Source organism: Anguilla anguilla, chromosome 11 (genome assembly GCF_013347855.1).
Source record: "Anguilla anguilla isolate fAngAng1 chromosome 11, fAngAng1.pri, whole genome shotgun sequence".
Lineage (NCBI taxonomy): Eukaryota > Metazoa > Chordata > Actinopteri > Anguilliformes > Anguillidae > Anguilla > Anguilla anguilla.
The window spans coordinates 42,543,865-42,558,666 of record NC_049211.1 but is presented as its reverse complement, the minus strand read 5'-3'; the positions used below and the strand labels follow the sequence as shown (position 1 = coordinate 42,558,666).

At 42.6% G+C, this 14,802-nt stretch overlaps 1 protein-coding gene across 1 annotated transcript; it reads left to right on the top strand.

Moving 5' to 3' along the window:
• The first annotated feature begins 5,620 nt into the window (after positions 1 to 5,620).
• On the top strand, positions 5,621 to 12,781 carry LOC118207824 (mitochondrial glutamate carrier 1-like). Its single transcript, XM_035381904.1, has 10 exons — positions 5,621 to 5,720; positions 7,321 to 7,405; positions 7,766 to 7,891; positions 8,267 to 8,322; positions 9,460 to 9,550; positions 9,695 to 9,813; positions 10,085 to 10,277; positions 10,658 to 10,812; positions 10,971 to 11,046; positions 11,842 to 12,781. Exons 2-10 carry the CDS (start codon positions 7,386 to 7,388, stop codon positions 11,999 to 12,001), a joined length of 996 nt encoding a protein of 331 aa, XP_035237795.1. The 5' UTR covers positions 5,621 to 5,720; positions 7,321 to 7,385; the 3' UTR covers positions 12,002 to 12,781.
• Positions 12,782 to 14,802: the final 2,021 nt, after the last annotated feature.

The window sequence follows — 14,802 nt, the reverse complement described above, 5'->3', positions numbered from 1 at the left end:
CCATTTTATTTTGCTACGCCGTTGTCCTTTGAGCTCATATGAACTCCTCCCTCACTATCCTGCATCTATGCATCTAGCGAGAATAATGATGACGTTGATTCTGAATTTTTGCTCCACATTTGGAGGAGGTGAACACTTATTTATTTATTCATTTCACCTTTATTTACCCAGGGTAGGTTCGCTGAGCACGGATGCTCTTTTGCAGCAACGCCCTGCTTCACACTCATACACATTTGGAGGAGGTGAACACTTGTAGTTCATATAAATGGCTTGCGTTACACTATATAGTACAGCTCTAGAAATCTGCTCCTCTTAATAAATGCATATATTCATACCACTGTGTTTGTGTTTGGATATTTCTAAACATCTTTCTAAAATATCTTTCTAAATATGCTGTTCAGACATTGAACATGAACAAAGAAGATTACTGTTAAGTTAATTTAGATACGTGCCTCTACACTGTTCTGGTTATGATTGTGTTAAATCTGATGCTTAAATGATATTCAGGAGAACCTGAAAGAGATTTTATTTTTTTAAACCGTACAAAGTCAGGCATTTCTTATTCTTTTAGAATTTTAAAAAAACGATTTCATGATCACTATCATAAACAGATTATTTCACAATAAAAATGTGTAGATGATTTTACTTTTTGTGCTCCTCGTTGCAGTGTACAGATGGGCAAACCTGTTAAATCAAGAGGCCAGTTCGTGCCAGGTCGTGTAATGCCGCGTTCATTTCCGGTGATAGCAGACTTTAACTATCCATCTAGGTCACACTGGCAGAATGGCACTGTGTTTACATCAGAGAGAGAGAGAGAGAGAGAGAGGGAGGGAGGGAGAGAGAGAGAGAGAGAGAGAGAGAGAGAGAGAGAGAGAGAGATCTGACAAACATATGTATGTGTGTATGTATATATGCATATGTGTGTGTGTATGCATGCATATATATATATATGTCTGTATGTATGCATATGTATGAGTATATATATATAATACTCTTATTGGGAAAATACTTTTTTTAAATTAATTTAATTTAGTTAATTTAATAGATAATAAATATTATGTTACTGTCATTTATGCTGTTATTGTTGTTGCTGCTTGTTTTCTTTTTTCTTTTTAATTATATATATATTAATTATAATTATATATATTCTTACTGTAGTTGATTATTGTCACCGCTACACTTTGGCAATATGTATTTATAAATACGTCATGCCAATAAAGCATTTGAATTTGAATTTGAGAGAGAGAGAGAGACAGAGAGCGGGGGCTTATTTTTAAAGTCTTTAACTCCGTGGAGGAAATGCAAGCGCACCGCTGTTGTGTTGGACATCTGAACAAGCAGCCCAGCCTACAGTACTGGCCGATTTCTTCCACAGCAGTTCAGCTACAGGGCTCTATTCTGACTGCACGAGTCATTCTCACCACCATCTGTGTCACTGGCAGCGTGTGACTGTGCGTCAGACAATTAGGACAAATCGGGGAGGTCACATTTTAAATGACTCATAGATATTGAGATTGAACATATATTTATTTCTGTATTTATTTATGTGAATTTATGTATTTATTTTAAAGCACTTCTACAGCTCAAGCCATACAACTTAAAATAAACAATGGTAATTAAAATATTAAAGAACAAAAGAAAAAGAAATAAAGCATTCATTAGACAAATTCCAATGGAGACTGAAAATGTTTGGATGCAAATTATCTGCTTTTTCTCTAGAGTGATATTATACACTAGTTCTAGAACATTCCCAGCACACTCCTACCTCAGTGACGCGCGGAATGCCTGCAGTATGTTGTGTAATGGTTTAACAGTGACTCAGATGTATTTTCATCACCCGATTCAGCGACAACACAATTCTGTACCTCCCATAGATAAAGATCGCATGTCTTTGTAAACAGGCATTCATGAACTTCCTCTGAAATGAATAACTGCGGGGATAATTTAACAGTTAATTACAAAGAACATTACAAAGGCTTTTATAAACAAATACACACCTGTACTTTACCTGCAATCCAAACTCTTGGGAACCACACAAAAAATCACACTCTTTTTTGTTCTTCTTGAAGGCATAAAATTCAAGATTTTCAGCCTTGCTGTGGTCCTGTGTTTACAATTAAAGTAATCTTCTCCTCCTCCGTCCTCAACCCCGCCCACTCATCTCCGGTTTTATATTTTATATCCATTGTATGCCGTTTTTATTTTTATATCTGTGTTTTTTCAATACTTGTTGCTATCGAGGAAAAGCAATTCCAAGACTGACCCTGGTTTTTGAACAAGCCCTGTCAGCTTGTTGTTTCGCTCTGCTGTACTTGTGCTTCTTCACTTTGACCGCCATTGCAGTAGCCAGCTAGCTACAAACGCTCCGCTGAAACCTGACCCCACCCCTCAGCTCTGTAGCCACACCCACCCATCCCCACACAGAAAAGAGCGGCGTGCACAGAAAGGTCCAGAACACATTTTAAAAGTACAGAAATGCAGGCAGAGGTGCATGGATTCAGCAAATGTGGGCAAAGACAGAGATTTCCAATGCATCATAGATATAATTGAGCATGGTTCTTTTATAATATTTTTGAGGTAAAAATACTGCATGGTGCCTTTGAATAACAAAAGTAGTATAGTCTATGTATTATTTTATCAATATACCCATCTGGGTAATGGTGCACAAATTGTATTTATAAGATTGTTCTGTAGTGGGAGCGTATGCACTGTGCTCTCCATGAAATACCTGTACATTGCCTGCTTGGTGATTAGTTTGACAGTCTGTGAAAAGATAGCTCCGATTTCTTATTGAATCTATTTGTACAGTCAATCGCACAACAGCTCTTTCCCATTTTAGATGTTTTTTTGTGTCTTCGCGGCATTCAAGCTGAATGCTAACGCTGTCACTCACAGTCTTTCTGCCACTCAGTGGGTGTAACCGCAGCACTTCCGCCTGCGGTGACGTCATGTGCATACCCTCTATACTCACTGTATGGGCATTACCTACCTTTATGGGTTTTACTCACCTGTATGGTTGTACTTCTTGTGAGGCCTTGTTGCATGGCCCTGGTACAGAGCCACAATAAATGTCTCAGTGCTGGAGCAAAGTAAGTAAGCAAGTAAGAAAGTTGAAGTAAGTAAGTAATTAAAAAGTAAAATCAGTAAGTAAAAGTAAATAAGTAAATAAATAAATCAACAAATGTAATTATATTTACATGACCTCAGGTATTATCCTCATTGCTTGGATAAGGAGACCCATGCATTAGGTTTACTGTGATTACAGGCTTCTGAAAGGTTCAGCCTACACTTAAAAGTGTTTACATTTCCAAATTAAAAATCATATAGTAGACATGGTAGAAACTATTTATCTCAAAATATTTATATCTTTTACATTTTTCTGTTTGACAATTAACATCGCAAATATAATTAACACTGTCTTTATGTTACTATTTAAAGAAAAGGCTAAGTTTGATCTTAGTATAACCACCCCCTTCACTCATCCACTGAAACATGCCGAACAGCCCTGGTTTGGATCGCTGGCAATCTGAGCCATTAAAGTAATTACATAGGAATGGCATGAGTTGTCCAGTTAACAAAAGCAGTTCTAGCTCAATTTTGAAACGCAAAGCCCAGATGTCATAACGGATGAAATAATCGACCTTTACTGGAATTTGTCCCCTCAGCCATTTTAAACAATGAGAGTGGCCTAGTGGGGTTTGCCAACGGCATACCTATCCCTGCTATTTACGAGCACAGGGCTGGGTTATTACTTTGTTTTGTTGAGATTCTCGTGTTACTCTCACTTCTAATCCCTTGCTCGTGGCTTTGTTGCTTTGCAGCTTTTATGAATTGCCCTTCATGATGTGCAGTTTAGGGTGGGCACTGCTTGATGCTATGAATTAACATCAAGTGTAAATGAAGTTTCAGTGATTGTAACTCTTCATAAAACTAAGTTACAGGCCATACAAATCCGCAACTTTAAATACCCATACTTGTCACATGATCTCCGTAGGTAATATAATGTATCGCAGGACAAAAAAATTCCATATAAACAATAAATACTTACAAAGAATTCACATCCACCCGAGCAGTAACAAGTTGGTTCTTGCACAAAAGATAACTTGCGTCAGACATACAGTAAATGGTTCTTCAGTCCATAGTAACCAAATTCAGCCTTGTGCTCTGATGCCAAGTGGAGTTTGCAAGATGAAAGGGGAAAGTTGAACTCAGTTTTAATATTTTTATTTCATGCACAACAGAAACTTTGGCACACTGGGATTAATTACAAATTAATTGCAAATTTTATTTAAAGAAGGGCTTCATCAGACTGTGCTCCCATGCAATAAATCAAAACTCCCAATTAGACCCAGGCTGCCAGTTTATTTTTTTCATATATGCTTTTTTAAATCTTATTTTGTACTCGGACTAGAACTACGGTCAGATCTGCAGGCACTGCTTTTATCAATTCTTATTTTAGACAGAGCCTTATAATTCATGTTTATGTATGTTACAAATTCAGCAACCATACATTGTCCGCTTTTCCAAGCAGAGAATGTCAGCTTTTGATTGGATTGATAATAATAGATTTGTTCATTCACCTTTCTAACATTAGATCATTAGATGTATCATGAGACTCTTGTAACGAAAACATAAAACTTTCAGTTAGAAAATCTGTACACTGACATGGTTGTGTATATTCTGACAGTATCCAGTGCTCATCATAACCCCTCTCTTACCCCCATCGGTGGTTTCAGACTGGGAGTGTTCAAAGTCAGTGTATTCTGTTAATTTTTTTTTTTTCAAAACTATGCATGTGTGTAAAACATGTTCAATGATTTAAATCCATAATATGCCTAAATCCTTAAGATGTACTTACTGTATTATATCTAAACATGCTCCTGAGACAGACATGCATGAGGTGCCATCAAATAAAAACTTTGGAAATTCACATGGGTGAGGTTCTGGGTGTATTGGGTGTGCTTACAGCCCACAGTTGGACATATTTTCAAAATGAAAAACATCAGTATTCATTTGACTATTACTGCCCTTTATGTTTTAGAGTTGTGACTTATATTTTATTTTTCAAGAAACATAACTTTCCATTTACCTTTAGAACAAAACGTTTGGTTTTACAAAAATAATAATAATAATAATAAATAAATAAATAAATAAATAAATAAATAAATAAATAAATAAATAAATAAATAAATAAATAAATAAAATGTTAACCTCATAAGATCATGTCCTGTGCAAGGACGTATTTACAAATGAGCTATCAGGTGATTAAGTAGCATTTGTTTAATGTTAATGTCTATGAAGTACAAACCAAACGCTTACACAAGTAAGCACTTACATGTACTACAGATATACTATCAGATGGAGACATACATCCCGTAAAGGCCATGATTGTATACATTAGCCCACTAATTTTTATTCTTTTTTTTTCATTAGCCCACCCTTCAAAAACTTCCAGTTCTCTGGCACTACGATTCTGTGGAATGTAACTGTTGTCTTTGGTTGAAGATCAGACGAAATGTGAAGCAATGTGTTAACCAACGACGATTGAGTATGCAAAGTATCTGTTCTACGATTGGATGATCTAGAAAGCGGTACGCCCCCCAATGCCGGCTTAATATGAGCGGAAATTTCCACTGTCGGCGAACTCACTTCATTCAAACGATATCGAGAGGAAGTATCCCCACTTCGTGCTTTTCGTCAGTTAGACTAGCTATATTTTGGTAAGTTTTTTAAATTTTATAATTGTTCCAATAATGCAGTGACTCCTGATAAAAATAAAAAATACCCCATTGCAGTTTTGGGTTAAATACCATTTGTTCTTAGAACATTACTCCACTGAGTAGAAAGCTTTACTTTTTGCAAACGCTTGCACTTCCTAAGAAATTAAGATAAGTGAGATAGTGAAGTTAGCTTTGTAAATTGAAGGAAGCTAGTAAATAGTCCCAAAAGTGTGTTTCTGTGTGAATTATGGGCAGTATTGATACAACTACTGATGTAACGCTGGAGAACAATATGGTATTGTTCAAAGTAAGTTACTGGCTTATAGCGGTAAGGTTAGAGTAACATTCAAATGAGGACAATTTCCGGTTTGGGCCCCATCTTAAGTGCACACTAGTGAGTGAAAGTAGGTAGCTTTCACGGTCGCTATTAGTATGTGTTTATTGTAAAAGTTGTGCACGACTTTGTCTAATCTGAGTGGTTGGTTATGCTGTTTGCATTGGTAATAGTTTCTGAGCGCTTCGTCTTCTGAAGTGCCACTGGGATGTAGTAGCTACAGACTGCTGTTCAGCCGATAACGGTCGCTCTCTGCAGCTCAAAGCGCTTTTTCATGACCTTCAATTCCAAGGAAGCCAGACGAACTGCCAAAACTTGATGTGAACTTGGTGGGATCACAGTGTTGATTTACTTTACCGGTAAACGCGTCAGTGTAAATGGTAGATAACGGGTTAGGTAACGTTAGTTTGACAGGCTCCAAGTAAAGTTTAAAGAATCTGAGCCTACTTTGAACTGAAGCTGTTACTCATAGGCTACTTTAAATTGAGTGGTAATGGCCTGCTTTAAACCTCGTGAGCCTCAATAGTAATGGTTCGCTGTTATTCATATCGTGATATGTATTCATATCGAGGCGTGCCGGTTTTACTCTATCGCTAACAGAGCTTTATCTTCCAAACCGCTGACAGCATGTAATTAACATTAGAAGGGGACATTCGAATGTAAACGCGTCTTGGTTAACTGGTTTTTCCCCTTGACTGACAGGTGTGAACTTGTAATTTAGTTTTTCTTCGGAAGCTGTCTGTGAGCCAAATACGTTTTATATTCGTTATATAACGGTAGGCTTATTTAATTTATTTTTTTGTGGAACAATCGACCCCGTTGAAACAAGTCCTGGGCGTGAGAGCCCTTCTTGGCAGATATTCAGCTCTCGAAGGCTGCGTGCAAGGGTCTGATAATTTGCTCCCCTCCCCTGCTTGTGCCGGGCTGTCCTACGACGAGTTGAAACAGCCAGGCGCTTCGCACAGTTTGCGTGGCATGTAGTCTACACATCCACAACGGATCCTCTTTCAACGCGCTGCGCACGGCTCGTGGTCGTGTGCAAACGAGCCATGCCTTCCTGTAAGAGCTTGAGCGCAAGTTGTCGTCATGCGCTCGCGCTCGTCTGAGATGCGGGGAGGGGGAACTGGGCGTGGTTAAGCGCGGGGGGCGGATCTCCAGTAGGTTCTACAGACAGCGGGAGGAGGAATCGCTGTAGGGGGTGTGGCTTGCATGCCTTCGAAGTTAGCGGAGCTGGCCTATATATAACTCTTGCCGTCTCTACCGCAGTGACCCTCCGGGACGCTTACAGACCAAACCAGCTTCTGCGCGCCGCCATCCGCCCCGAAGTAACCATGTCCCAGCAGCAGATCAGGTACATTCAACCCTTTCAGGTTTTCTCTGAAGAATGCCTACTAAGGATTAGTGCTGGCCATTCCTCACATTTCTTATATAACCATTGGACAGACTGAGAACACGCAAACATCCGTCTTCTCTATAATTTCAGGACGTCTTTGTAAGGACTGTTTGGTGCCAATTTAAGTGTGCTTAAAGCAATTCTCTGAAAATAATCATTCATCGAGCTTAGTTGTAATTCCTTAAGTACAGGTATATGTAATTATAGTCTATAGAGATTTTTTTGTGGGGGGGAGGGGGTTTAAAGCATTTAATGAGAGCTTGCTTGAATTAGATTCTGGAAGGGAGGCTCATGTTCTTGTCCCGCTTGGTCCCGCAGTCTTCCAGCCAAGCTCATTAACGGAGGCGTCGCTGGCATCGTGGGGGTGACCTGCGTCTTCCCCATCGACCTCGCCAAGACCAGACTGCAGAACCAGAGAAGCGGTCAGCAGGTCTACAAGAGCATGTGAGTTTTCCCAGTGAGCTACTTTAGGTGGGGATGGGTGGGATTTGGAGTTCTTCGTGTGGAAAATTACCCTCGTTCTCGGTCACGTGACGTGCTCTGTCCCAGTGCCCACCTCCGCCCCCCTGTGCCATTTTGCTGGAATGCGTGACATGGTGGACTCCTCGTCTTCTGTTCTCTCAGTGCACCCGCTCAGCAGCGTGCTCCCCCCTAAACCCATTCTCGTCTTGCTTCCGACCTGTTCTGCCACGGTGTTGGCCCAACGAGGATAGATCTGTGCCCGTTTGGGCTGGGTCTGGGTTGTCGAGTGAGGTTGAAATCCGCTTGCTTGCTTTGGGCGGTGCCCTAACATGGCCGCCTCTGTTTCCCCCTTTTCAGGATGGACTGCCTCATCAAAACGGTCCGATCTGAAGGTTACTTTGGGATGTACAGAGGTAAGATTCTTTTTTTTTCTTTCAGTGAACCCTTTTTTTTAATTTCTGTTGTTGTTAACATCGTCTGTGTTATTGTCCAAAATGTTCAGTTCTGTCGACTATGGTTGTTCTAACTCGTATTGCCAGTGAACTCATTCCACAAAAATGCTCCCTTTGAGGGTAAAAAAAAATGGCTGTTTTGTGTGACGCTTTAATTACCTGTACAAACTGACGTTGGCGTGATGCCAAAGAGACTTGCCCGACGCCCCATTTTGAGCTGCTAAACGCTGTAGTGTCTGAAGTTGTAAAGCAGCGAACCATACGCGCGTCACCTCAAAAAGCGTCAGCCATCTTGTGGGTGAAAGTGGAACCGGTGTCGTGCTGTCTGTTTGCATCTGTGTTTTTCATGTTGCAGACCCCGTGGATATTGAAGGCTAGCCGATTAGGCGCAGCCACGATGGAGGCAAATCATTTAATGGTCCTTATCAAACCACTTGTTGGAACTAGGCTTGTTTGCATTCATTTTCTTGTATACTTATGCTGTGTGTTTCTTAGCCAGTGACCATCTTTCCTTTTCTGTTCTGCCACTGTCCACTAACATTTTCTGATATGTATGGATAAATGTGTGAATTTGCTCTGTGCAGTAAGAGCTATGGTTTGCAAGGTACTTACTTTCTCGTGTACAGTACGTTGCATTGCAGTTTAAACCTTCCCAGACTGGTTTTGGCACTGGTCAATTCCCTAGTGGGATACTTCTGTTCAAATTGTTCTTTTCTTTCTGGATTTCCACTTTGCACTCATTTAAAAAATTCCCTGCCCCTAAACTTTGCGTGACATTCCTCCTTTCCTCCATCTGAACTTCTTTTCTTTTTTTTTTTTTCTTCTTCTTTCTTCCCACTGATTTTTGTCTCATAATGTGGGTGTGTGCAACCCCCCTCCACGATCAAGCCGGCCACCGTTTGAGCAGTCGCTGCCCCGCAGGCTAAACCAGCTGCGTGTTATTACCGGCTGTTTTATTTTGGCATAGCGGTAGATTTGCAGGCATGGTTGATGGTGGAGGGGGATTTATCGCAGAGAAGTCTTTTTTTTATGTCTGTGCCTGGGGCGACGCCCCTTCGTTCCGGCTCACCGGCTAATTCCAGATTTTGTTTATTTTAGGCGCTGCGGTCAATCTGACGCTGGTCACCCCGGAGAAGGCCATCAAGCTCGCCGCCAACGACTTCTTCCGTCACCACCTCAGCAAAGACGGGTAAGGGCGGCGCTCGGGCGGAGACCGGGCTCGGGCGAGCGGGCGGCGCTCGTCAGCGCACGCGCTCTCTGCCAACGATAGTGGAATTATTTTTTTTTTTTGCGGTGCGTCTGCTGCCCCCTCAGGCCTGTTTGTGCATTGCAGGAAGGGACTGACGGTGTTTAAGGAAATGCTGGCAGGGTGTGGGGCGGGCATGTGTCAGGTCGTCATCACCACTCCCATGGAGATGCTGAAGATCCAGCTCCAGGATGCCGGGAGGCTCGGTAAGAACACCGGGCCGGTTGGGTCTGGAAACCCTGTTCTGGCTTCAGGATGTGCTCCACTTGTCTCTCTTAGTATTCATTATATTCAAAAGTAATTATTCTAGTCTTTTGTGTGTATAATTTTATCCGTATGCTTTTATAATGTGTATATTTCCTTCTGGAGTATCACCCAGTCCTTATGGGTTTATTTCCAAACCCGATGAAGTAAAATTTTTGTAGTTTTTAAAAAATAATTTGATGTAGCGTAAACTGACCCTTCGTCCCCTTATAGCGGCCCAGCAGAGGAAGCCGGTCGTCATGGCGGCCACCAAGCTGGGCTCGGCCAACACGGTGCTGAGCCGCTCCTACAACGCCGGCGCCGCCCCTGTGGTCAGGAGGGTGTCTGCATTGCAGATCGCCGGGGAGCTGCTGCACACGCAGGGGATCCAGGGCCTCTACAGGGGCCTGGGGGCCACGCTCATGAGGTGAGCTCCACCCCCGTCCCCGCCCCCCAGAGGGGTTTAACCCTGTCTGCTCCTGGGAGTTTTATACGCGCCGTCAGCGCACACAGCAGTGCGAATGGCCTTTTTTGCTCCACTGGCTACTTATTCACTTTGTGCAGTTTAAGCCTAATTGATTTATTTCTTCAGTGCTCAAGAATTTCCCTGTTTTTTGTTTATTAGTTTTGATTGCCTTTTTTTTTTTTTTTGGGAAATCTTGGCTTTGCTCCACTGTTACGTCTTTGTGGCAATTTTGAAAGAAATGTGTATTTTCACCCAGTGAAGAGAATTTTTCACTCCAGAAGGTCATTTCTTCCGTGAGCTTGTTGCGTTTGGGTAATGTTTGGTCTGGCTCTGCTCTTCAGGGACGTCCCCTTCTCGGTGGTCTACTTCCCCCTGTTCGCCCACCTGAACCGGCTGGGCCAGCCCTCCCCCTCGGAGAACGCCCCCTTCTACTGGTCCTTCCTCTCGGGGTGTGCGGCGGGGTCCACGGCCGCCGTGGCGGTAAACCCCTGCGACGGTGAGTCTGTTGCCATGGAGATCCCCTCAGCCCCCTCCCCTGTTGAATGGGGCAGGGAACAGCAGTAGCCCTGCGATGACTAAGGGATTTTGATCATTATGGATACGTCGGTGTCTTTCGCTTAGCGGTGGCTAACATTCGGTCTATTTCCCCTTCAGTTGTGAAGACGAGGCTGCAGTCCTTGAGCAAAGGAGTGAACGAGGAGAGCTACAACGGAGTGGTGGACTGTGTCAGGTAGGCCCCGCCCCCTGCCCCTCCCCACCCGCCCCAGCTCACGCAAGCCCACTCCTGCCTGTTCCACAGGCGGTGTAGTTCAGTGGTTAGGGAACTGGGCTTGCACAGTGTGTGAAGTAATGTGCAATGTATTGGGTAATATGTAATATGTGTAATGTAGAGTAATATTACGTCTAATTTATTGTGTAATGTATAGTAAAATAATGTAGTGCGTAACTAATGTAAAGTGATGTAATGTATTGCGTAACTGTGTGATGTAATGTGAATGTAGTGCAGTGTAATGTAAATGTAGTGCAGTATAATGCAGTGTAATGTAAATGTAGTGTAATGTGAATGTAGTGTAGTGCAGTGTAATGTAAATGTAGTGTAGTGTAATGTAAATGTAGTGCAGTGTAATGCAGTGTAATGTAAATGTAGTGTAATGTGAATGTAGTGTAGTGCAGTGTAATGTAAATGTAGTGCAGTATAATGCAGTGTAATGTAAATGTAGTGTAATGTGAATGTAGTGTAGTGCAGTGTAATGTAAATGTAGTGTAGTGTAATGTAAATGTAGTGCAGTGTAATGTAGTGTAATGTAAATGTAGTGTAGTGCAGTGTAAATGTAGTGCAGTGTAATGTAAATGTAGTGCAGTGTAATGTAATGTGAATGTAGTGTAGTGCAGTGTAATGTAAATGTAGTGCAGTGTAATGTAATGTAAATGTAGTGTAATGTAAATGTAGTGCAGTGTAATGTAGTGTAATGTAAATGTAGTGCAGTGCATTGCAGGCACTGAGCAGCACCCTCTCTCTCTGCAGTAAGATCATGCGGAAGGAGGGCCCGTCTGCGTTCCTGAAGGGCGCCGGCTGCAGGGCGCTGGTCATCGCCCCCCTCTTCGGCATCGCCCAGGTCATGTACCTGGTGGGCGTGGGGGAGTTCGTCCTGGGCTCCAGCCCCTTCAACCTCTACTCCGCGTAGTTTACCTCAGGCTCCGCCCCCGAGCCCGAACGGGACCGGCGGGAGGAGGAAAGAACCAGGACCGCGGCAGCTACAGATCGCCCGCGTGCGTCCTGCCCAAAATAACGGGGTGCGGTGACCCGGGGGCGGGGGTGTGAGGTGACCCGGGGGCGCAAGGCGTTAATCTTCAAAATGCCTCGGTGCTCCTCTCCGAGCGTCCCAGCGTGGTAGTTTTACACTAAATGTACACCCCCCCGCCTTCTACACACTTCACCGGGTTATCTCACAGTTGCACTTGTCAAACGTGGTTGTGGAGGTGCGCGGAGACGATGGTTTCCATCTGCCGAAAAAGCTCCTCTGAAGTTTTCCCCTCAGTGAGGGAGGGCAGTCGCTGGCCTCGCTGAACAGGAGGCGCTGGGCCCTGCTTACATTCCAAACCGGTCTCTGGCTCCCGCCCCTCTGGGCTCAGAGTGGGCCCCGTCCACACTGACCCCGGCCCTGCAGCTAAAGGGAGCGAGGTTTGGAATTGAACCCTGTTCTCACCCTCCGGTTTATTATTATTAATATTAATATTAATAATTTTTTTTAAATCAACATTGTGGAGGTGAGGAGTGATTCACACTGAAAATACTACTGCCTCCTTTGAAAGGATGATAGGACTGCTCGACCTTTTAGGCAAAACGCCAGTTTTAAACCTTATCATTTCAAATGCAACTGCGACTGCTATGAGACTGGAGTAGTTAGGCCGAAACGATACTATTACAGTAGCCATAGGGCTAACCAGAGTTAAATGGTTGCTTTTAAAAACAAATGGATGAAAGAATTAAGTTGAATGCTGTTACTCCTCTGTGATTTCATTCCTGGGAGAAAGTGTCATTGTGCCCAACTTGAAAAGAAGTTTAGTATTTGTTTAAAGTTGTCGGGCATAGGCCTTGCCACTGTGTTGGTCTGGGAAACGGGGACCAAGCTGATTTTGGGCAGGGGTGTTGGAGTGTATGCAGGTTTTTTTATTTTTTATTTTTATTTTTTTCCCCTAATGTTAATCAGCAGCCTGTTTGGACCTTGGAATCTCAGCCCTACAGACTCATTGACTTCAGTTTGTAGCATAGCTGCTGGAATACACCAGAAACCTGCAGACACTGTGGCCTTCTAGGACTGGAGTCAAACCTGCAGACACTGTGGCCTTCTAGGACTAGAGTTAGACCTGCAGACACTGTGGCCTTCTAGGACTAGAGTTAGACCTGCAGACACTGTGGCCTTCTAGGACTAGAGTTAGACCTGCAGACACTGCGGTCCTCCAGGACTGGACTCAAACCTGCAGACACTGCGGTCCTCCAGGACTGGACTCAAACCTGCAGCCCTGCACTTTTGAGACCCCTGGTTTATGGTATTGCACTTTTTCTTTTAAAGATCACATCCGTTACGTATAGTGCCCATCTGTTTCACCAGTCTGGTTTGGACCTGCTGAGAGTGTTGTTTGCTTTATGCAATATTTGTTTCAGGGGCCAAATTTTTGTAATGCTGTGGAAGTCCAAATGGTTTTGTGATATCACATTAAAATGGACAAGAATATTTATTTGAATAGATCAATTGTAGTAGAGCACTGGTGTGCTGGTTGGTTTAACAACCAGTAAGACTTGAAGTTTATTCAGTGATTAGGATCATAATGATTGAGGTGTTTTTCAAATATGCATTCATGCATGGAACACAAGATGTGGATGCCCAACCACATGTAAAATTTAAAATTCAGAGAATTGCTCGTAGAACACATGACTGTCATTGCAGTCTAGGGAAGGCAACCCAAGTTCTGGAAATGGGACAAAGAGAGAAGATCCAGAATAATATCCAAAATACCTTTTGGGAGACTGATTTAACAATAAAATAAATATCAACAAATTGTGGTCAAATGATTATTAATGGCAAATTGTATTGGAAAGGCAGTTCTGTAGGCTTTCTAGTATATTAAAAGCATTTTTAAAAATAATTGAATTAATCTGGAATGATGACGGGTCTTGTGAACTGGTCACAAAAAATTTGGATTATGTAAAAAAATTAACCAAGTGTGTTTTTTTTTTTTTTGTCTGTTCGTCTTTTTCTTTTTGTATATATTTATATGTATAAAAAAACTATACTGAATAAAGTTCGATCCTGGTTTACTAGCCGAAGTAACGTTGTGCAGTTTCTTTTTTGTTGTTGTTTTAAACAGCTGACTTAGAATATCAAGTGTTGAAGTTAACTGCATGGCTGATGTTACATGCCAGTTGCCTATTTATAAGTCAGTATTGACTTTCTCATGTGGACACGTGGCAGTGGCTCCCATCTGAACAGTACTTCACTTCTCAGGTAAAGCACATTTTCCATGAAACTGCTTTATCTCGCTTCCTGTGAGCCTGAAGCTCCAGCGCTGGGCTCCAGCAGGAGCGCAGTAATTAGTTAATGCCCACTCCTGCTCTTCCGCTTCCTGGACTCCCTTATCTGATGTTTCTGCTGAAGTGTTCTGTGAACTCTCAGAACCAGAGACCTTACAGTGCCTCCGTTTCCCCTACCTTGCGTTCAGATGGAAAAGAAATTTAACTAAATTTAACGCGGTCGCTCCCCGCACTTGGAACTGTACTTCTCTCTAGGGTTTTCAACACACCTGTCGCTGGTTACTGTTACACACTTTGCTGTACGTCACTCTGGATAAGAGCGTCTGCCAAATGGCCATAATGTAATGTAACGTAACTATGAAGTGTTAAAGCTCTCCAGTTTGGAGTTTCACACGCAGGGACGCCTTTCTGAGCTGCTGGTGTGGTCCCGTAGAAGGCGCTGTAATTTTAGCG